A 23,046-nucleotide genomic window follows, 5' to 3' on the forward strand; every position below is an offset into this window, starting at 1 on the left:
GCCTATATCCATATGAAGGAGTGATAGGGTGGGACTAAGTGCGCTGAATGCGCGTCGGCAGCTGAACGCAATGATTCTCGGTACTTCCTAATCGGCCAGACGCAGGTGACGGCGGCGGGACGGGCCAGCATCCTCACCATCTGACAGGTCCACATCGTGACTTCCAGACTCATACTTTCTACGCATCAACACACTTTCGCTTGCGCCCTTGCATACATTTACCGAACCTAAACTGCTTCGCCTTTGGCGCGGCCTTGCCCTCCACGTTTTCGGGCACCCCGCCTTCTCGGCCATCAAATGGACCCTGGAGGCTTTCCAGCCTGGAGCTGGGAACGCCACGTTTTGGCATCGCGCAACAAATACACACGCTATGAGGTTCTCGTCTCAAGTCTTATGCGCGAAGCCATGTGCGCACATCACAGAGGCGGCCGAGCTATTGCGAAAGCGATCGCATCTCGCTTCAGTCGTCCGGACGTGGGAACGCCTCGTTGTTCGTTAACTTTTTTGGTCGTTGTGGCTTCTACGTAGCTGCCGCATGCGTTTGAAAGTCGACCGGAAAACACCGAGCTGAAGAATAGTCTCGAATTGACGCAGCTTGAGCGAGAAGCCGCAAATGATTGGGGAGTGGGAGAACATCTGCATCCTCGGCAAGGGCATGACAGGCGAGCAGCGCGTGAAAACCGAGCTAGCCGAAAACGCGACATTCCATGAACGCGACTTCTTGGCTGCAGAAGAGAATACAGTAAGCGCGTCTGACTCATACTGCTGCCTGATTTTCCCTCCTGACTTTTAAGGTCAACAATCCCCACCTTAGGCGCATTACGTTTCTCGTCTTGTCTTCCAGTCATGGACGAGTTTCCGAACGAGCTGCTCCTCCAGATCTTCAGTCTCCTGCACACGCCGATAACATGCTTCTCTGCGCCACGTGTACCCGCTCCTTCGCGAGACCTCCTGGCATTGTGTTGCGTCTGCCGAAGCTTCAGAAATGTTGCGAAATCGCTCATCTACGAATCCATTGAGCGGGCAGGCAACATGGATAGCCGGGCTTATCGCCAGTTCTCACGTACTCTTCTGAAGAACGTGGAACTGTGTGGGTACATCAAGAATCTGAGACTGAAGATGGAGGACGGCTTTGAGGTAGGCGATTTTTGGGCGGGGCATAACCTGCGACCCGAGAACGAGCTCGATGACGAAGAGGTCGAGGAACGTGTGACTTACGATGCAAAATGCATTCGCTATCAGAGACGGCATCAGAAGATGCTGGATGGCGATGGAAGTGATGTTGACAAAGGGGTGAGCGACGTACCAGAATACACGCCAGAAGGCTACGAGTGGCTCGGCGAACTCATCCCGGCTATGAATAGCAATCAGGCACATGCCTCTGACCACGACCTTCTTGAGCGCGCTATCTTGGGAGAAGATGTACTACTTACCCCGTATATTCTTGCTGCATGCAATCTGGAACGGCTTTGGCTCCGGCTCCCAAAATCACAACTGGACGAAGGCAGCTCCAGTCTTTTGCTCAACAGCATCGTCCATAGTGCCAACGCGGGTGGGTTCGAGAGGCTCAAGGTTCTTCATCTCGACGTATACCAGAGCGGTGTCGGGTGGCCGGTTCGTAATGCGCTACCTTTGTTTCTGCTTCCAAGCCTGACCAACCTAACCATCGGCAATTGTGGTGAGACTGATTCCGGACGCTCGTGGGCTATTGGGCCAGATACCAATGACTCCGCGTTCATGGGAGAGCCTTGGGTGTGGCCTGATCGCACGTCGTCCATCACCAGACTGTCATTGCTGTCCCCGCACTTCAGCGGCTCCATAGTTGCGAAAATGCTACTCGCTTGCAAGGTGCTCACAGAATTCGAAGTGGTATCTCCATGTCAAAGGCCGCCCTGCGACACCGAGTTTTATGAAGACGTCGGCACAGCCCTGTTGGCACATGCCGAAAGTCTGGTCACTCTGTCGCTTGGGGATCAGTTGGCACTCAATTCGCGCGATCTCTACCAAAGCCCAGGTATATTTCGTATGGGCACCCTCTTGAGTTCACTCACCTCCCTACGAGCCAATCCGTACACTCTTCTCGGCTACCATCTTCCGCACAGGTGGTCAATAAAAACATCGCCGATTTTGAAAGATGCTCTTCCAAATACCCTTGAGCATTTATGGCTTGACGAACCCTACAGGCCATATGCCTTGGATCTGTGGCCATACTTTGCAGGTCTGTTCAGTGCTTTCCGAAGCGGGCAATTTCCTCATTTGAAGAGCATTCACGTCCATTCGCATCAACTAAACCCTGGGGATTGGGGGATGATTGAACGCCACCTCAGAAACCTGGTGAACCTACAAGAAGACGTGGCAAGGGCTGCGGAGCCCATCACCTTCGATTTCACCATGAGAATAGCCTACAGATCCTCTGGTAAGTGAACATCAATCTCCATTTGACCCGAAATTCGTGAAGCTAAGCTGCTCCAGAAAAGGCGGGTTCTGGGCTCGAAGATTTCGCGAAGTATAACAACAGACGATGTATACCGCCAGTAACATCTCCACTGGCTTACTGCAGGAAATCAGATCTTGATTATCCAGGTGGTCGGCGATATTACGTTGAAGTTAGTACGTGCGAGGTACCTCGTAAAACCAAAGAAGAGATGCAAGATGACATGGACCACGGGTATTGGAAAGCTTCGCCCCCACCTAATTATTACTGGTAAAATGCAAACTTGTTCACGGGATAGACTTGAGCATTGCTTTTTTGGACGTGCTAGAGCAAAAATGCGGGCATAATGCAGTTGAGTGACATGGTATTTCATAGCAATGCAGGTGTATCTCCTAATTACGTTTTTTCACGGTAGACAGCAATTTATATAGACTTGGGTATATTACAGTTATTCATGCACATCTAGTCTCTACATCTCGACAACGACGGACACAAGACCAACAACGGCCAACAGTCCCCAAGAAACACTCATTCCCATGGCACCGCTATCAACCTCAGGCGTACCGACTTCTTTCACGTCATCGATCTTGCACACGGTTTTACATCCCTTCTCCGCTCTCTTTCTTCCAAACAAATTGGTGATATCCCTCTTGTTCTCCTGGCTTTTTCCTTCATATGGTCCACTGGTATTGAACGTCATCTCGATCCACTGAATGTGGAACTCGGCGCTATCGCCCACATCCATCTCGCCACTCCACTCTCCACCATCACCCCACATGTTCAGGACGAGGAAACTCTGCTCGCGGGGGACGGAGTATGTGTTTGCTGCGACTTGTTTCTGGTTGAGGTACCAGTAGCTGTTCTTGGGCAGCCAGTCGATGCGGTGGGTTTGCCATTCGTCCCAACGGGGGAGGTCGGTGGGGCCAACAGACGCAGCAGCGACTTCGTTGCCATCCTCGCCCACGGAAGGCTGGTTCGTGTAGCGAATCTGATCTTTAGGATCGTCGGTCAGGATCTCGATATCGGACTCGTTGTCGTCGTCGAAGAAGGTGAAGAACCCTGCCACCGCACCCTTGGCACCCTGAACACGACCATACATGCGCATCGAAACGTGCATGAGGTTCTTCTGCTGGTTCTCAATCTCTCCAGCCGTCTGGTAGTCATCCAGACGCGACGTTCGCAGTGCGAGGTATGATGTGGAGTCTTCTTCGCCGAGGAAGATGTTCGCGAAGGAGTTGTTCATCGGTACGGGGAAGTCTTCGGTGGCAGGCTTGGTCCAGTTCTGGATGCCCCAATCGTAGTTCCAAGCATCGCTGTTGAACAGATCTGGCTGCCATGTGTTCGCCATGCCCGCGATCTGACTATCGTTGAGAAGCGGTGGTGACTCGCTCATCGCGCCTGGGAGGTTTCGGAAGTCGTAGAAGCGGTAGTACTGGAAGTACTCTGGCGTTTGCGAGTCTTTGCCGGACTGGACGACATAGCAGTCGCAGTCTGGGTTGTTGTCCTTGGGTGCCTCGTTCATGGAGCTGGTGTAAGGGTTGGCAGCGAGTGCAGACTGGGCGAGTAGTGCCGTGAGAGGCAGGAGCAGGGCTCCTAGTGGTGGAAGGTATGACATGGCGTACGGTATCCTTCGAATTTCGTATCGTAGATGTAGTGACAGTATCCGAATAATTAAACAAGGATATGAATATGTAAAAGGATCACGGTTGATCGACGACTAGTAAACGTGAAGAGAATAGCGAACGAGTGTCACCTAGCCATCAGCAACGAACAAGAAGAAAGAAACGTGAAAGCGCTCGACAATGCTGCAACAAAACTCGACGATGTAAAGAGACGATACCTAAAAATCAAGAAGGGTCAGCGCAAACGCGGGCTCCGCAAGCTCATATACTAAAAACGTGCAGTAAAGCCGCTCGCTACTCCGCTTACACGGCACCACCAGTCAGGACAGTCTCGAACACCGCCCACAAGTCGTGCTTTTTTCTCTCTAAACAGGCGCGAAGCTTGTCCAAGCTACCTTCGCTAAAGTATGTCTAAGCCCAGAAAAACCGCGCGCTCGAACTGGAGTCAAGGCACTAAGGTAAGTGAGCTGGGCCGCAAAGGCAGCAAAGAAAAAGAGGGATATACGAAACGAAACGCGCGACACATCACACCAACGCACGCCATTGTTGGCGGTGGTGGTGCTGCACTCAGCCACACTGCTTCTGGCCTTTTGGACCGTAAAGGACAGGGGGTTAGGGGTCGTGTAATGTTTGCAGCGCATTCCTATAGGTGGCGCAGGGAGAAGGTTGTGATCCGCCCCTGGTTTAGGCTGCTTCGGGGGTCTCAATAGCCGTGTGCCGTGATGTGCCAGCGGGAGTTTCGACGTAGGCGCCAAGCTTGATGTGGCTTGACCGTCCGACTTTCCGGACGACTCGGAATCGTCTCATGACCTTGAGGGTGTTGTGAGGGTCTTATGTCAACGAGAACTTCTCTTAGTACGTGGGATGAAAAGAGTCTTTGTAAATGAATGCCCGTTCAATCGAGGGGTGAATAGATTATTGGCTTTGTAAAGTTGTAGCCCGTCATCACGAAACATGACAGGGTTTATGGGTCACCAGCCACATCCCCACATGGCCGGGCGCTAACCGATGCACCTAAGTCTCAAAATAGCCCCGATTCAATATTTCTGAGATGCGGCGCCAACGACGAATACGTCCTGCTGAGACGGCCATACGAGCACGTTTTCGCGTAGCTGGCAACACTTTCACCTGGGCAGTTTGTCACAATCTCGTATCTTCTTCACTGGCGCGGAGTCTGGAGGACTTGGGGATCTGGCGATACGGGTTGTTGAGGGGTAAGTATGATTGACATGTCCATGACGTTTTCGATGTCCACGCGTGTGTTGTGTTGTGTTGCTGAACCGGCTATAGTAACGGCAACGATATTGCGACCAATATATTTGTCGGCCGGGCCCCTGAAAAATTCGCCGGCTTGTATAGACAAGCATTGCTTCGGTGTACGACGCTGGGCGCCACAACTTGGCAGCTCAACGACTCCTTTTGATCTATCGTAAGTCACGCGCGAGCAGACCGGTGATTCAGAGTCGCAGCATGCATTAGAAGCACCGTCGGGTTCGATATGGCAAGGGTCATGACGAGTGTCTGGGGAATATGTCCTTCGATATACAGGACCCTCGTTCAGCATGTCTAACATTGCGTTCCATCATAGCGGCTAAAGAAGACTTCTACAGATGTTTCCAGACCTCATTCACGTTGTTTTGACCAACTATCCGGGGTGAACATACATGATACGGCGTCTCTAGCATTGGATCCGACAGCCGATACGTTGTGTCCCTGCCATCTAGGTATCTTCACCGATTCGATATTCTGGTTCCCTTCCATCCCATCCATAGTACTGCGATGACGCAGAGCGAGACGAGCCACTTATGACTCCCGAAATACATAACTACCACATACGCAAAAGGTACTCCTCATCAAATGAGAGATCGCAATCCTTAAAGTCTAGGTATCTTCACATTCTGATCGGAGAGACCACATGCCACACAATGGCCGTCAACAAACCCAATCTCGTGCAATACTACTATGTTGTCGGTTGACAATTGAGCAAGCTCTCAGTAAGCAACCGCCTTGGTCGCATGAGTTTGAGCATGTGATGAGAACCAAACAACCTTCCACCTTTGTTACGCGACTTGCAAGCACGCTTCGCTCAATTTAAATTGCGAACGTAGGTAATCCATCCTCTCTTATCTTTCCATCTGGCAGTTCTGAGCTTGCCCTCTGGAATCAGTACAGAATGTCAATGAAAGGATTATCAACGGAGCTGGACGAGAACATCCTTTGGCGGTTGGTAGAGAGGAAAGATCTCAATGCGATGTCGAAAGTCTCTAAGTATTACCGCGAGATAGCGGAGCCCTTCCTCTACAAGGACCTTGTCTTCGATGAAGATCAGTACTTTCGGATTACTGTCCTTTTTCTCACTATCGTTCACCGACCGGATCTAGCAAAGTACATCAAACGCGTTACACTGTACCAAGAGTGGAACGCACGTCCAATCGGGCTCGGCAACGATACATACTACCGGGAGTTCTTCAATAACATCACCACTGTAAGAGACATGGTCGATGATATCGGCAAGGACCTGGACTGGGAGGTCATCACTCGCTGGTTCGGTAGCATCTATGACGGAGGAGAAACATGCGACGGCGCATTGGCTCTCATCCTTTGTCTCGCCCCAGATCTCGAGCACCTAGATCTCGGATGCAGGACTAACACACTATTGATCACAACGAAGCTCCTGGAACATGAATGGAGACCTCGTCGTAAGAGCCCAGAAATCAAACCTTTCGGCAAGTTGAAGAGTCTTTGTATAGGCGGAGGTGCATGCAGAGCGGCACCTGTGTTCCCTTGGATGCAATCTTTGAGCATAAAGTACAGATACAGATCTCACCTGCCTGGAATCATGTACTTTCCCTATCGGAGCCCCGATACGAATCTACGAATCCTGGAGATGAAGAACGTCGACGCTAGTCCAACTGACTTTGAGAAGCTTCTTTCGTATGCGGAAGTCGGCAACCTCAAAGAACTGAAGGTCCGCGGACTGTACATTAGCTACGAGAGTGAGTGGAAAGACTACGATCTTCGACTGATAACCCAGATAATCGAAGCACATTTACCTGGCCTGGAGATTCTGCATTGGTTCGAGAACGACTGGGATCGAGACGCCCAGTTTTCCCCGAGAACCTTCGGCAGCTTCAAGGGCCTGTCCAATCTATCAGAACTGAAGGTAGACGCTCACCTCCTAGCAACTCATGATCTTGTCTACAATCGACGTGCGGAAACGTTGGCCCTTACACGCCCTGAAGAGTACCTACCCGACAGTCTCAAAGCTCTACACGTTGTATCTTTGAGTGCAGAAGACGAACGAATCGACTCGATTCTGGAAGTAGCCCGTACTTTTAACCTTGAAACAGTTGAGCTGTCGCTCAGCTTGGAAGACTGGGACTCTGGCTGGGGCTATCGTCTGGCAGGAGTCCAGGAGCTACGCAAGAGCCGAAGGAAGTTTTTCCGCGAATCTGTGGCAAGTATGGCTGCATTAGACACAACGATGCGCGTCTGGCGACAGGAGGGCAGATACAAAAAAGAGCGACTATTTGCTTCAGGATACCAAAGGCCGTGGCCCATATGGATCGACGTTGACAGCCACCACTGGTCTAGACATGTTCGCGATGCATGGGAAGCTATGAAAGGAATCCAGAATCCCCGTTCAGACGACGCTCTTGGTTACAGACATTATGAGCAGGGCCGAGTAGATCAGGGTGATAGCAGCGAAGAGGGTGATAGCGATGTCGACGAGGACGGGAAGATTACAGGCCAGGGTGAGAACAAGAAGAAGAGCGATGGCGAAAAGCAGGGCGACAATGGGGTTGGAGATATGGTAGCAGAAAAGGGCAGTGACGGAGATGAGGGACGCTCCGAGTCTGGCGCGGCTAGGAAATGAGATATGCGTCATGAACATGACCGCCACATAGACTGAATTCTTCATGGTACCCATTCCGTCTTCATCATCATGCATTTTTTCTTTACATGTTATACATACATAACCAACAACAAACCACTCATCATCTCAACAAGGTATATCCAGAACAGAAAGAAAAGGCCTCAACCTTGCACACTCATCACATACCCATCACCTAAAACCAACACTTTCCATACCCCTTATCGCACCCTAGCCCGCAAGCCCAAGGATCAATCGAGCACCTCCCACTCTGCTTGCAGCAGCAACCCATCTCAACACCAAACAGCGTCTTGTAGCCCGCGCACGTCTGGCCACCATTATGCTCACCGCACTTTCCGTTGGAGGAGACGGGCAGCTTGGTGGGTGTGGGTGTGGCGGTGGTGGAGCAGGAAGTCGAGCTGGGGCGGACGATGGCGGTGGAGAAGGAGGAGGAGGGGAGGATGGGAGTGGGTGTCATGGTGGAGGTGGCGTAGGGGGTGGAAGCTGCGCTGCTGGGGAGGGTGGCGGAGCTGGAGGCGGGGGAGGAGGAAGAGGCGGAAGAAGCGGCCGGGCTGCTTGATGGGACGGCCTCGGAGTTTCCGGGGGTGGAGCTGGGGTAGGCGGAGGAGACTTCAGAGACGGCGGAGCTGGTGGGGTAGCTGTCCTTGGACGCGGAAGCAGACTCGGCAACTGAGGTGGAGGAAGCAGAAGCAGCGACGGAGGTGGAGTCGTGTTCCTCGGGCTTCTCAGATGCAGGGGTTGAAGCCGATGCGGAGATGTAATCAGAGGCAGAGACTGATGCAGAGACGTACTCAGAGACGGACGCAGAAGCCGAAGCGGAAACGGACTCAGAGACGGACGCAGAAGCCGAAGCAGAGACTGAAGCGGCAACGGAAGAAGAAATAGCCTCAGACGTAGGAATAGACGCGGTGGAGGAAGCAGAGTCAGACTTCTCGCTGGCGCTGGAGACAGCAACAGAAGAAGAAGCAGACGAAGAAGAGGCCGAAGGGCAGTTGCCGTAGACGGGGTTGCAACCAGCACCGCAGTGGTCCTCAGAGGTACCGCAGTACCCCCAAGCAGAGCAGCACTCAGACTTCACGCCCTCGAGAGTGCTAAAGCCGACGCAGGTGTATCCCTTGGTTCCACCGCATGAGCCATCGCGAGACTTCTCACCGGAGGTGGTGGGAGTAGCAGAGGCTGCGGAGGAGACCTGGCTGGCGCTCGAGCTAGCATCAACGGTGGTGCTTGAAGCGGTGGAGGAGACAGCGTCCTTGCTGGCGCTGACATCGGCAGGGGAAGAGGGAGCAGGGCTGGTGCTAGCAGCAACGGAAGAAGCGGCGCTGCTGACGGCCTGAGCACCGCACTTTCCGAAGCCAGCCTGGCATCCGGCGTCGCAGTAGACATCAGTGTTTCCACAGTATCCGTACTGGGAGCAGCACTCGCTCAGACCAGCGGGACCGTTGAAGCCAATGCAAGTCATGCCACCGTTTGCCGCACCGCAAGATCCGTCGGTAGTGGTGGGGCCGGTGGGAGTAGGAACAGGGCCAGTGACGCTGGCAGTGACGGTAGCAGAAGCAGAGGGAGAAGCACTGGGCTGGGCGCCGCACTTTCCGAAACCAGCTTGGCAGCCAGTCTGGCAGTGGTCGGCGGTGTTGCCACAGTAGCCGTATTGAGAGCAGCACTCGCCGAGAAGACCGTCGACGCCAACCCAGCCAACGCAAGATTGAGAGCCACCAGCAGCACCGCACATGCCGTCCTTGGAGGTGGGGCCGGTAGGAGTGGGGACAGTGGAAGATGAAGTACGGGTAGATGAGGTGCTAGGAGGAGCGGGAGTAGAGTCGCGGTACCAGTTCTCCTCGGGGTCCTGCATGCACTCGCCCATGGTGACAGCCCTGAGACCTTGGGAGTAGAGGTAGTCGAGCATGTATACGGTGAGGTTCTCGGCGGTCAACTGATGGATATCATGACCAATAGCAAGCCTGTCGCCATCGAAGTATCCCTCGTTACGGGTATCAATGCCCTTCTTGAAGTTGTCCTTGGCGACCTGGATCTTCTCGGGGGTCAATTGGTTGTAGTCATCGGTATCGAGGTCGAAGTAAGACACAACGTAACCGAGATCGGCCATAACTTCCTGGCAGCTTCCAGTGCAAGAAGAGTACGGAGGGCGCATGTAGGTGGGGTATTTTCCAATGATGTTGCGGATAGCCATCTCGTTCTTGACCATTTGGTCGTAAGCCTCCTCCTTAGTGATAGCACTGAGGTCCTGGTGGGACCATGTGTGAGAGGCGACCTGGTGGCCGTTGTCATACATCTTCTTGATGACACCCGCCCAGTTCTCGTCAATGGCGCCCTTGCCAATGTTGTTACCGGTGATGAAAAAGGTGGCGTGCGCTCCTCGTGCCTCGAACAGCTTCATAACGCCCTCGGTGTAGATGTATGGACCATCGTCGTATGTGATTGCCACGGTTCCAGGGTTGTTGCAGACGTAGATGCCTTCACCGCCGTAGGGGATGCTTCCAAGCTGGGGGCGGGGGTCGTTACGGGTGCTTGCTCCAGCAGGAGTCTTGTTGGCGTCTTTCATAACATTAGTAACAGGTCCATCGTGCAGGGTATAGAATTTGACATACCGCATGCTGGACCGAAGTTGAACAAGCAGTCGGGCGCTTGGCAGTGTTCCTGGGTGGTACCGCAGTATCCCTGTTCTTCTGTAAGTCCACGCTTAACATACGAAGTGTCTCATCCAGTATACGTACGGCGCTTGAGCAGCACTCGTTGTCCGCACAGTTCTGGTTGCCGCCATCCGGACCACAACGTCCATCGGTGGACTGGCGGGGACGAATGACGGGTCCTGCCTCAGCAGCATGACCGCCTGAGTAGCCAGCAAGAGGGTTGCTGGCCCTCAACTGCCTGGGCAAACCAACGATCCTTGGCATACCCTCCATGCCATGAGCGGCGACGAGTGGTGCTACCAAAGAGGCAGCAGCGACTTGGGAGAAACGCATCTTGGCGAATTAATGTTTACAGCACTAGTATAATAGTTGTAATCGACTTCGGTTGTAATAGTGAAAGCGAGTGTGGTTGACAGTAACGTCAATTAGAATTAGTCGATAAGAAAAAACGAGTGACGGTCGCTATGCGTGCAAAGACGAGCAAGACGAGTGAAGAGCGTAAGGAGAAGAAGCCCGATGTACTTATATCACACAATGCCATAGACGCACCTCCAAGGGCGACTCGTGGCGGCGTAGCTACGAGGAGTGGAGCCCACTAACTGGAAGAAGTCAGCACACTATTATCAGCAGCCAAGAGCGCGGCCCTGGGAAACCTTCGTGGGATACGAAGAGAGTGTGGAGACGGCATGGTACTGAGACAACTGCGAAGGCGCCTAGTACAAGCCACCACCAAATGCTACAACATGATCTTGCGTCCCCAATGTGATGGTATGTCTTGGTAGCCTGGCAGATCTGGAGGCTTAACAGCTTCCAAATCCTAGGGACATGTCAATCTCGAAGAGGGATAACAGAGCCCGAACCTGTCCTGTTCCTGACGAGGCCAAGCCATCAAACCGCTGGGGTCTAAATATATGAGCCGCGATGCTGGTTCTGACCGGCTCCCGTCGCGGATATACTGAAGTGGGATGATCGCCGGCGGGGCACAACTCAACAACAGGCTAGAGGAGTACTTGGCATCACCAAAACATCGTGCTTTTCACGTTGTTGGCTTGATGTGGCGTTCAATGGCGTCTCGCGTAGGAATCAGAGGCCGTTTGCTTTCGGCTCTCTCGGTACGCGGCACCCATCAGAGAGCTTCGAAATTGGAGGGCTCTATTGAGGCCTTCGCTGCTGGTATGATCGGTGACCGTAGGATATCACTCGCAAATTCGATGAGATGTCTATCACTGTCAGTCTGAAAGTACTTTGCTCGTGATTCGTGCTGTCAGCGATGTCAGTGTTGTCAACGGCCGTTGCGATACCTCGTGCCGTGGTATTGGGAATAAGCGACAGCGCACCAGTAACGGTACATCGTCATGCACGCCGTTCGTACGACGAGACTTCGAATCGCATTTCGTCCAGCCCTAAGACGAACGCCTGAATGCCAAGCTCAGGAGAGCAGGATTGGGAACGCCCCGGTGGTCGTCCGCTGGTCGCGATTCGATGCTAGGAGGCCCCTGAGGGCCTTCATTTCCACTGCCAAGCTCGAAGCGAGCGCTGGCGTCCGCTCTCAATAATCGATAATGCCGCGCGCGGCAATGAACCACCGGCAAACAAATCGCATGTGCAATGCGATGTAAAACGTTTGGAGAGTTCGCTAAGGCAACGTGACCAGTAAGTACAGTGTAGAGCAGCTGATTGTCTTATACAGATCTGCCGCTGCGAGGAAGCGGCTAAGCGGCTGCGCTGTTCACTTTAGCTCCACGGTAGTGACTTTGGATAGCTGCATCTCTTAGTTGCTCAGCTGTGGTTCGGCTAAGGCAGAAGCGCCACTAGAAAAACTTCAGCTGGTCCTTGTATACGATGTTACGAAGAGGTGGAAATTGACGGCAAGGCCGAGTAAAAGTGGGTATCATTAAGTTCAAGTACATGTCTGGATAAGAGGTATAGTATCATGGATCACGATGCGGACGCAGAAGCAGAAGTATGTTGTGCTTCATCATTTCTTCACAATGCGCAAGAGAGGAGCGATCCTCGCTCGTTTGCTCAGCCCGACACGGTATGGCACCTTGCCCGTGTTGGCTGGCGATGCAGTTGTAGGTTTTATTTTCCGTTCTGGAGTCTCTGACGCCGCAGCTGGAGAGGGTTTCGCTGGTGGTCTTGAATGGCTGGCAGTCGTGGTATTCGTAGCGTCTGGCGATTTCCCGTCACCGGTACCATTGCGTGTGAGATTAGAGTCTTGCTCTATCTCTTCTGGGATGGACCCGGGCTCGGTCGTTTGTACAACTTCTTGTTGATGCTCCACCTCCACAGCTTGTTCCAATGGCTCTGGTTCAGGCTGTACGGGTGGAGGGACAGGCGCGACTTTCTTGGGACGACCACGCGCCTTCTTCTTCGCGGGCGCGACCTCAGGCATAACAGAGGCCGTCTCGGCAGGTTCGCTCTCCGCTTGATCTGATGGTGTTTTCCTGCGCTTTGCTTTCTTATTCGAAGCAGTGACAGAGCTTGGAGGCTGCTTCGAAACGGCAAGTGGTGACTTCTTAGGTATCACTACCTGAACTTTCGTAGGCGAGCGCAAATCGGAAGTTGGAGTTTCTGTGAGGTCGATAGGCTCTGGTAGTACGGCATCATTCGCCACCGCAACATGAACCACGTCCTGCGCAACGGCCTGCGTATCATCCCGTTGATACTGATCTAGACTGCGCATAATATCTTGGATGGCCTCAGAGTCCATCGCCGGATTTTCGTCGCTCTTGTTCATGACCGGCTTGGTTTTGGGTGGACTTGGTGGTGCAAGCTCGTCGTGGCCAACATTGTTAGTGACTAGCCAGTCGATGGTCTGTATGACGTCACCGTTGTTTTGCTTAAGGGCGCCAGAAGTCGTTGAAGGTGTAAATCCCATGTCGCAAATCTGCCGGACCTTTTCAGGTGTTGTAGGGTTGCTGGCATCGGCTGTAGCCGTCGTCTGTCGTCGTTTGCTGACCTTTTTGGCCTTCTCGGGGCGGACGGAATAGTCAATGGGCTGCTCCTCGTCAACCTTGAGCGATCTCGAGCGGCTGGGCCGTGGCTTGTATTGCTCCTTGGGCAGGCCAATAGTCGCAAGATCGTCGTCGGAGCTGGCAACAGGCACTTGTGCGGATTTTGAACGACGAGGTGTCGTCTTGACTTCCTTGCGCCCACCGCGCGGAGTCTTCTGTGGTGCAGATGATGGTATATCCCAGATATCGGCAGAGCTGTCTTCAACAGGTGTCGCCTTTCGGCCGGCGTCACCGGCTCCATTATGGGAAAGTTCGTTCCTCAAAGGGCTGCCTTTCAAAGGACCACCAGAGCCGCGCCTGCTTCGTTGGGATGCGCTATAATCATAGCCTCCCTGTGACGTCCGGACTGGCGTGGCTGAGGGAGGATCATTGGAAGGCGGGTCACGATCAGATGATTCGGTCTGCTCCGTAGCCTCTGCCGGCGTGAACTTCATAAGATCTGACCAGGGTATTGACGGCTCTGGTGGAGGTATGTAACGAGGTTGTTCACTGTCGATTTCTTGTCCTATCGTGAGTGGTGCATTGACAACATCGAGGATGTGTTGCTGGGTCATAGTAGCGTTGGGAACGGTACTAGAAGGCTCAGGAAACATGGCCGGTTCGTGAAGGGCGTAGTTGTCGCGCACAGTACCTTCTGGGAGCCATGGTACTTCTTGAGTTGATTCGAGGGTCACGTCTGCTCGGCCCACAGGTGGAGCGTTGAATGATGGTGAACTACCGAAGATGGATTTCGGTGCCTTCCCATACGTGACGGGTCCTTTCTTAGCAGACACATCATTAAATGGTTTGAGCGGACTTGGATCAGCTATGGTCTTTCTCTTCTTGTTTGGATGTTCAGGCAATGACACTGATGACTGAGGCTCTTCCTGGCTCGGCTGTGACTGGAGATGGTTCCGATGCGCCTTCTCAATGGCTCGCTTCAGAGATTCTGGGCTGCATGTCAGCTCGGTCTGATGCCATGGTGCCGTGAACTCAGCCCTACCGGTGGATCCCGTGCCGTGGGTGTCATTGCTGAGTGGCTGTCTGGACGCGTCTGCTTGTTTGGGCGGCGGGAGGTCGCCCTCGAGATCGCCGTCCGACTCTTCATCGGAATCCTGTACAATGCGCGACATGGTTGTTCAGGCCGTGTGTCTTCAGGTAATTGCTTGGGTCGCAGAGGCGAGACTACCATGGAGTGGAGTGGGGGGATCTTTCCGGGTGACCGCGCCAAATCGCGTAATCACGGGACGAGCTGCTAGCGCGTCATCCCATTTCCGGTAGCCACCACCAGCTTTCTGGCAGTCGCAGCCACCACATATCATTCTGCCAACATGGATAGATTTGCATCCAGTTCAAGCGATCGCGCAGATGCGTCTGGCAATCCCCGCTTCACATCGCAGGCCGCGACAGCAGAGGACTTGCTAAAGGCGCAAACTGTCGGCCTGGTCAACCTCGACGACTATCGCAAGCGACGCGCCGACGCTTTGGACAGGAAGGAGCGAGGCGACACTGCGATCAGTTCGGGTGAAAATACACCCACAGACGGGTATGAGCGGTCCCTTCTCATTAGGAAGTACTCGCTAATTTGCAAAGTACAGGGCATCGACGCCAAAACCCGTCTTCAAGAAGAAGCGCAAAGTAGGCGGCAAAGGCAAGCTATCATTTGGCATAGACGAAGACGAAGACACCGAATCCAATGTCTCCAAGACGCCCACCCCACGCGAAAGCACACCCGCAGACACTTCTGGCCCGGAAGCAGAACCAAAAGTATTCAAGAAGAAGCTAGGCGCAAACTCGAACATCGGCCTCAAACCCCGCGTCATGACCAAGACGGCCCTCCAACGCGAAGCGCAACAGGCAGAATTGGCGCGGCAAGACTTCATCGTTATGCGCGACGCAGTCAAGGCGACGGAAGTGGTGATACCATTCGTCTTCTACGATGGCACCAACGTCCCAGGTGGACGATGCAGGATCAAGAAGGGCGAACAGATATGGCTGTTCTTAGACAAAGCTAGGAAGGTCGGTGCAGAGCTAGGCGTAGGCGGTGACAAGAGTCGGAGAGACTGGGCTAGGGTCAGTGTGGACGACTTGATGCTTGTGAGAGGTGAAGTTATCCTGCCGCATGTAAGTATCAAACTTGGAGACTACCTATCGACCGACCAACTAACCCTGTGTCAGCACTACGAGATCTATCACTTCCTGTTCAACAGGGTCACCGGGTTCGACGGCCCCATCTTCGACTACTCGGCGCAACCCACCAAAGCCACCCCGAGCGCGACCGACGAAGACGCGGGCGCAGATCCCGCTACATACGATCCGCTTGCTCAGCCCCTTAAGAAGAAGAGCAAAGAGTCCAGCATACCAGACGATGAACTCGAGGGTTACGGCGAAGACCCAGCAATAACCAAGGTCGTCGACAGGCGGTGGTACGAACGCAACAAACACATATTCCCGGCAAGCGCATGGACAGAGTACGCACCAGACAAGGACCTGTCCAAGGTGCAGCGGAAGGATAACGAGGGCAACGCCTTCTTTTTTTCGTAAACCACCTGATGGTCCAGGAATAATCTCCAGGCCAGCCTAGGCCTGCTATTCGCCTAGTCCTTATCGTGGAAGCCCTGGCGCTCGATGGGTGGGCTAGCGGGAGGGGTCTAATGGCTCGGGCGGGATCTGGAGAAGCCAGGTTCCCCAGAGCGGAGCGAGCTGCAGCACAACGCTTAAACGTGCCGTGTAGTCACTGAGGTATAATGGCGCGGAGAGTACATAGCCAGTATCAATGCAACCCCACCATCCACATTAATCAGTCTTCGATGCGGTGTGACCCGGACCAGCTACCGTGCCCCCATATGCACTTCCATGCACTGCTAATGACATGCATCCCGCCATGGAAGGTAGTCGCGTGTATGCTTACCCATGTTGGCCCCGCGGTGCACCCGCGCCAGAGTCTTCACGATTGCTACCAGCACCATGCCTAGTTGTGTCGCGCTTCATACTCGCACAAGTTGCTCTATGCAGTGCCAAGAAGAAGCTTTTTCGCGTGCAATGTCCGTCGCGAGCCAAGCTGACAAACATACATGGTACACCGCCGTGACCCGCCGATGCGAGAGGCGCTGAAGCGTGACGCATTAGGATGTGATAATTGGGGCAGGGATCCACCGCTGAACCGAGACATTCAAAGCTTTGCAGCGACGGCGAGTATAAAGGCAGACGAGATTCTGCGCGCGCTGGCGGGAGTGACTGAACAAAGCGCTCCGTCGCCATACGTCATTGGGGATCACTGCGACGCACCAACCACGTCTCTTTTCATCTCAACGTCTTTCACTCACCCGTCCAGCTCCGCACCGATAACACTGACCAGCGATTCCGCCGCTCCAGTGTACTTCCCCTGCCTCGAGCTACGGCTTTCCCTACTTTTGACAGTCCGTTTAACCATGTTGCAGGCGCGCTTTTGTCGAGCTCCGTCTCCTCCAATGAGAATGGACGCCTCGAGCACACCCTAAAGATTCAACATTAACGCGTTGATTGCGCAGGCCGCATGGAATTGACTCTCTGGCTCTTGCCCTGCCGATCATTCAATCCTACCGCTGCCTATATTTCGTTCCTTTTGCCGCCCTCGCCTGCCTAGAGCTAGTTTTATATACGATTCAGAGCTACCCTCGCGCTCAATATCAAGCTCTACCCGGATCCAGTTGTCAACCGATTGTTGCTTCGCCCCCAGGATGAAGTTCGGACACAACCTACCAAGGAACCAGGTCCCGGAATGGGCGGCGTCTTATATCAACTACAAGGGCCTCAAGAAGCTCATCAAGAACGCTGCTGAGGCTTCGAAAGATGGCTCGGCTCCAGATCTTGCTGGTAAGTAGACATCAACTCTGCCAAGACTCATACCAAATACTCCATGGCTATGCTTCACCAAGCTGTTGTGGACATCTTGGAGTCGTCACGAGCGCGTCAAGCCTATTGCGACCATCGAACTTCAAGTTGCAGAACACGTGGCTAACATTCACCCCAGAGTTCTTCTTCTCGCTCGATCGCAACCTCGAAGACGTTGACAACTTCTACAACCGCAAATACGCCGAAAACGCACGACGATTGAGGCTTCTACATGGCCGCTACGGACGAGTCGCACAATTGCCCGATGGCATCGACAAGGATGAAGCGCAGGATCTCATGGGTGCGCTGCTCGAGCTGCGCGGTTCAATGCGGAAGCTTCAATGGTATGGAGAGGTGAATCGTAGAGGCTTCATCAAGATCACAAAGAAGCTGGACAAAAAGATTGAGACAGTTTGTCTGCAGGAGCGCTACTTGGCGTCGAAGGTCAACCCAAAGCCTTTTGCGCATAACCTGCCTCTAAATCAGGATATGAAGGCAGTCAACGAGTGGCTATCAGGGTTGAGCGACATCAAGACGTTCGATGACACGGGCTCCTCCCATTCGGCGGCCTCTCTGGGCAGAGTTCCAGGTCGCTCGTTACACCTTCCCGCGGGCCTGCTCGACGCTGTGGATACGGCTATTCGGGGCGACAAGGTCGAAGATCTCAACCAGAAACTCACAGAAGCTGCTGCGAGCAATGGCATTTCGAGTGCTTCGTTCCAGCAAGTACTCCTGAACTTCCTGCAACGCGCCATCTCATGCCGGGCAAAGTCATGTATCGAGAGATTACTCAAGGACATTATCTCACTAGATGAGGAAGACGACATCAACAAGCGCAATTGCATCCACCGACTTGTCATCAATATCGGCCGATCGAAGACTGGCGACACGTTTGGTGCTGATGGAACCCTTCTCCAGAGCTCTAGCGAGACGCGCAACTTCATTGTGCCTGCGACGGATCCCAATCGCCAACCTCGCCCTTGCACCACCACCGAAGAAGAGTCAACGCAATTACTCAGCGAGAACGATGAGTCGGTACGGTTACTGGTCTACCTACTCGATCAGCTCCAGGCTGAGCAACGCAACGCGCTTCAATCTCGCGACTCCTATGGCAGATTCCCGCTCCATTATGCTGCGCAATATGGATTTGTCGTCATTTGCCAGGTCGTTATGAAGCACATGCAAGACTGGGGCCAATTCGACGTCGCTCAGGGAATCGACTCCGCTTACTGGCAGGATGCTGAGGGTAACGCTCCTTTGCATCTCAGCGTAATGGGCGGACATCCGCTCACCACGAAAGCCCTCCTCGATGCGGAAAACTGGCGCGGTACCACGGAAGAACGCCTTACATCCCGCAAGACTATCGCAAGATCAGGAGCAGCCTTGACACTAGCAACCCGGTCGAACTTCGTAGACATTGTCAAGCTCCTGGTTGAAGCGGGTGTGGACGTGAACTATCGGGATGAGGGCGGTGAGACCGCATTACATATGGCGGCACGCTACGGTTACGATGAGTGCGCCAAAGTTCTACTGGGTGGATCTAGTGTGAACAAGGCGGAGGTCGATGTCGCTGAGAAGACGTTTGCATGGACGCCACTGTTCATCGCTGCTGTCGACGACCATCTCTCCATGGTAGAGATTCTTGCCGCGGCCGGAGCTGATCTTCAGAGGTGCGACAACTCTGGCTGGACAGCAAAGGAGCACGCCACGCTCCGTGGTCACATTGCGGTAGCGATCAGACTAGGGGAACTTGCTCCTGCGACAGAGCCGCCTCTTGTCGCGCCTAAGGATACGCGTATTGCTCGAGCTGGCTCGCCTACACAATCCTCCCTTGACGAGCGAAGGTCTAAGAATCTAAACCGAGACACCAATACGCCTGTTCAAAAGGCGCCCGAACCCGTGAAGACCTTTGGCCATCGTTACTTAACCAAAGAGACAATGATTCTTGTCAGCCTTGGTTCAATGGACGCCAGGAAAGATGTGCCCGCCGTGAAATTGGACGATATCCCTCTTGCCGATGCACATGCGACGCAACTCGATACCGCTCTGTCTGTGGTTGTTAATGCGTCTGGCGCAAACGGAGAACCCTCGGTCATTGACTTGCCCATCCAGGAAAACATTGCGACTGAGCCAATTACCTTCATGACCAGCGATGCCACTAAAGTCAAGCTACTTTTCGACATTATCCCAACATATGCGGGTTCTCAAGAGCGTGTAGTGGGACGAGCAGTGGCATTGTTGTCGACTATCAAGACCAGTATTGGATCTAAGCGCATCTCGCTCCAGGGAGACATGAAGGTACCAATTGTGGCTGCCTCGACACTTGACGTGATTGGCACCGTCAACTTCAACTTTTTGATCATTACGCCTTTCCACCACCCAAGCATGTCCATCACAGAACAGCACACTTACTGGAAGAAGATGGCCGCATCGACCATGGTCATCGGCCACCGCGGTCTAGGAAAGAACACCGCCTCACGCACGTCGCTACAACTTGGCGAGAACACGATTCAATCCTTCATTTCCGCTGCCAACTTGGGTGCCGAGTACGTGGAGTTCGACGTTCAGCTAACTAAGGATCATGTGCCGGTTATCTATCATGACTTCCTGGTCAGCGAGACTGGTATCGATGCACCCGTACACACGCTTACATTGGACCAATTCCTACACATCGGCGAGGGCCAGAAGCCACGATCCTCTCGCGCTGGATCGCCAGAAACTGTGCCTGTCCTGAACGGTGCGAATGGCACAGACGACAAGCCCAACACCCGGAGACTTCGATCATACTCAGTCGATAACTCGAAACAGCGCAACATCCACACTGATCGTCAGAACGAGCTCGCGGAGCGAATGAAGTACACCCGCGACTTTATGAAGAAGGGCTTCAAGGGCAACAACCGTGGCACATCCATCCAGTCCTCATTCACGACTCTCGACCGCATGTTCGATGAGCTGCCTGAATCAGTCGGTTTCAACGTCGAGTTCAAGTACCCTATGCTTTACGAGACAGAGGATGAAGAGATGGACCAGTACGCTGTTGAGCTGAACCAGTTCGTCGATACAGTACTGCAGAAGGTGTACGACAGGATGGGCCAACGGAACATTATCTTTTCATCGTTCAACCCCGACGTCTGCCTGATGCTGTCCTTCAAGCAGCCCTCAATCCCGGTACTCTTTCTTACCGACGCGGGAACTTTGCCCGTGGGCGATGTGCGAGCGGCCAGTCTACAGGAAGGCATCCGCTTTGCTAGCCGTTGGAATCTGCTGGGAGTCGTCACCGCTGCTGAGCCTTTGGTCATGTGCCCGAGACTTGTCAAGGTGGTGAAGGAAAGTGGTTTGGTGTGCGTCTCGTATGGCATACTGAACAACGATCCTAAGAACGTCCTGGTAAGTCATTCCCTCACGGGCTTTCACTTTACGCAACATTTACTAACAGCAACACAGCTCCAACGAAACGAAGGCATCGACGCCGTCATCGTCGACAGCGTGCTGAAGGTCCGCCAAGGCCTCCAAGCACCGCACCAAGACTCCACCAACGGCGTCGTCAACGGCGCGTCGCTCGTAGTTCCGTCCGAATCGGTGCCTACGATCAAGCAGGCGGATGAGGTCTTGCAGAACGGCACTGAGAGCAAGGCGGCCGCGAACGGAGTAGTGTGAGCTGCGGGGACGCACTTTCAACAATGGGTGGCTAGCGTTGGATTTCATAGATTTGAGCGTGTTTGATCCCTAGGTAGTCCCTCAACGGGCTTGGATTTGTTCCGTTTAATCGATTGGTTGCGAGGCGCGACTATGCTATCGCTCATGACTACTACCTCCATGCTCCACACTCAGATCTTCGATCGTAAGAAGTCCCAAACCAAAAGTAATATGCTGTTAAAGCTGCCACAATTGACACGTGAATGGTTCTAGCTATCGGAAATATACACTACGCGATTTGGGCCAGTGCCCATTCATCCAAGCTGTCGTAGGAAGCTTCATTGTCGCTGTGATCGTACACATCTCCGCCATCCTCCTCATCATCATCCTCGTCCTCTTCTCCCGAGATATACTCATCCTCGTACCTATCATACCAACCATCCGGCCGCTCACTATCACTATACGCACTGCTATTCGTATGCACTGGCATTGGATAGCCTCCCGAATCGGAACTGTCGTCGTACCGTTTCCATCGGACGTTCCATCTTCCAAGATGCAGCAGCCGCTCGAACGATTCATAGCCCCACCTGGCTCGGTACTGGGGTAGGTTTTTGGCGAAGTCCATTTGGTAGTATTTGTTGATATCGCGGGTGTAGCGTAGTAGGCTTTTGGGCTTGTAGTGCGCTTTGGGGTTGTAGTTACCGTGGCGGGTTACTTGTGAGGCTTTTTCCTAAGGAGGTGGTTAGTGGGGGATGGAGAGGGATGGGGGTATATGGATAAGGAGCGTCTTAGGTGGAGCTTTGTGTAGAGATGAGGGGGAGTGTGGCGTAAGTCCAATAAGTGTACCAACCTTTTCCCATTCCTCCTTACTGAGGCGGAAGAAGTCTAATTCTTGATCATACATCTTTTTTCGTACTGTTCGGGGGGTAATAGTAACAGAAGCAGTGGTTACCCTCTTCGCTACAAGCACTACCGTACCCATCATCTTCACTTTCACTACCGTCGCGTTCATTTCTGTTACGTTCTTCGGAGAGAGCAGTCTCGGTGAAAGCCTTGTTCCCATTCCATGCAACTTCGACCTCGAAGCCAGCATGTATCGTGTCATACACCGGTCTGCGTATCGTCTCCAGTACGTTCAAGAACCCACGTTCGTAGTCCCGCCGAGCGGTGACTTGATCTTGAGTCCTCGCATCAGCACCGCCACCTGGATAACTGCCCATTGTCAATTCGATCATGATCTTCACCGGCCAACGACGTCTTCCTCGCACAATGAGGGACAAGCCAGACGTCAGTTTCTGATACAAATCGTTGAGGTGTCTCTTCTCCCTCGCAATCGCTTTTTCTGGATCTTCCTCCTCGACAAGCCAGCCCTTCCAGTCCACTTTCGATCGAGTGACTACCTTGTCAATATTGAGGTAAATGTGCAGCACTCGGATAAACTCGTACGGTTTAACGCCGAGATTGAACATATCCTTCGTGAGCGTCTTCTTCAAGTTCGTGACGTTGGTGACCTGGTGCTGTCTGAAATAGTAGTATTCTACTGCTTCGCTGGCGACTTTTCTGCCCACGTAGGCTGCGCTATATATACGATGTTGGTGCTCAACGTAGGCGTTCTTGCGCTGCTCCATATCTTCCACGGGCCAGAAGAATGGTTTTTCGATGAAGTGCATGTACACGATGTCACGTATGTTCCGGGGGATTTTAGCATGAAATGCTGTTGCGAAGCGGCGGCAAGCTTGTCGCTCGAGTTGGGCAGTAGATAGCTGTTTTCTGTGATATTTCCTTCTGCACAGGCGTGAATTTTGCGGAAGGTGGCGACGACGATGCAGGAATGGGAATACCTGGGTGGCTTCGTGGGCCCATCTCCCAGACGCGCATCATCGAGATGATGGCCCTTCGGAGGCATCGCTGCGCTGGCTTTTTGCTTCTCCTGCTTGAAAAT

General features: G+C 53.3%; 7 protein-coding genes across 7 annotated transcripts; 3 read left to right on the forward strand and 4 right to left on the reverse strand.

The window, feature by feature from the left end:
- Positions 1 to 2,903: 2,903 nt before the first annotated feature.
- Positions 2,904 to 4,049, reverse strand: J4E90_005914 (uncharacterized protein; the record flags this gene model as incomplete). Its single annotated transcript, XM_051435465.1, has 1 exon — positions 2,904 to 4,049. One exon carries the CDS (start codon positions 4,047 to 4,049, stop codon positions 2,904 to 2,906), a length of 1,146 nt encoding a protein of 381 aa, XP_051290323.1.
- A 2,180-nt stretch (positions 4,050 to 6,229) lies between these two features.
- On the forward strand, positions 6,230 to 7,933 carry J4E90_005915 (uncharacterized protein; the record flags this gene model as incomplete). The annotated part of the gene is made up of 1 exon (XM_051435466.1): positions 6,230 to 7,933. One exon carries the CDS (start codon positions 6,230 to 6,232, stop codon positions 7,931 to 7,933), a length of 1,704 nt encoding a protein of 567 aa, XP_051290324.1.
- Positions 7,934 to 8,126: 193 nt separating this feature from the next.
- J4E90_005916 (uncharacterized protein) lies at positions 8,127 to 10,932 on the reverse strand (the record flags this gene model as incomplete). Its single annotated transcript, XM_051435467.1, has 2 exons — positions 8,127 to 10,606; positions 10,659 to 10,932. 2 exons carry the CDS (start codon positions 10,930 to 10,932, stop codon positions 8,127 to 8,129), a joined length of 2,754 nt encoding a protein of 917 aa, XP_051290325.1.
- Positions 10,933 to 12,577: 1,645 nt separating this feature from the next.
- Positions 12,578 to 14,728, reverse strand: J4E90_005917 (uncharacterized protein; the record flags this gene model as incomplete). Its single annotated transcript, XM_051435468.1, has 1 exon — positions 12,578 to 14,728. The coding sequence occupies one exon, from the start codon at positions 14,726 to 14,728 to the stop codon at positions 12,578 to 12,580; it is 2,151 nt and encodes a 716-aa protein (XP_051290326.1).
- A 198-nt stretch (positions 14,729 to 14,926) lies between these two features.
- On the forward strand, positions 14,927 to 16,139 carry J4E90_005918 (uncharacterized protein; the record flags this gene model as incomplete). Its single annotated transcript, XM_051435469.1, has 3 exons — positions 14,927 to 15,141; positions 15,194 to 15,719; positions 15,774 to 16,139. The coding sequence occupies 3 exons, from the start codon at positions 14,927 to 14,929 to the stop codon at positions 16,137 to 16,139; spliced, it is 1,107 nt and encodes a 368-aa protein (XP_051290327.1).
- Positions 16,140 to 17,314: 1,175 nt separating this feature from the next.
- Positions 17,315 to 21,125, forward strand: J4E90_005919 (uncharacterized protein; the record flags this gene model as incomplete). Its single annotated transcript, XM_051435470.1, has 3 exons — positions 17,315 to 17,450; positions 17,608 to 20,855; positions 20,913 to 21,125. 3 exons carry the CDS (start codon positions 17,315 to 17,317, stop codon positions 21,123 to 21,125), a joined length of 3,597 nt encoding a protein of 1,198 aa, XP_051290328.1.
- Positions 21,126 to 21,393: 268 nt separating this feature from the next.
- J4E90_005920 (uncharacterized protein) lies at positions 21,394 to 22,732 on the reverse strand (the record flags this gene model as incomplete). Its single annotated transcript, XM_051435471.1, has 3 exons — positions 21,394 to 21,834; positions 21,955 to 21,989; positions 22,126 to 22,732. 3 exons carry the CDS (start codon positions 22,730 to 22,732, stop codon positions 21,394 to 21,396), a joined length of 1,083 nt encoding a protein of 360 aa, XP_051290329.1.
- Positions 22,733 to 23,046: the final 314 nt, after the last annotated feature.

The sequence above is a fragment of the Alternaria incomplexa genome (assembly GCF_024043165.1).
Source record: "Alternaria incomplexa strain BMP 0042 chromosome Unknown scaffold_8, whole genome shotgun sequence".
NCBI lineage: Eukaryota > Fungi > Ascomycota > Dothideomycetes > Pleosporales > Pleosporaceae > Alternaria > Alternaria incomplexa.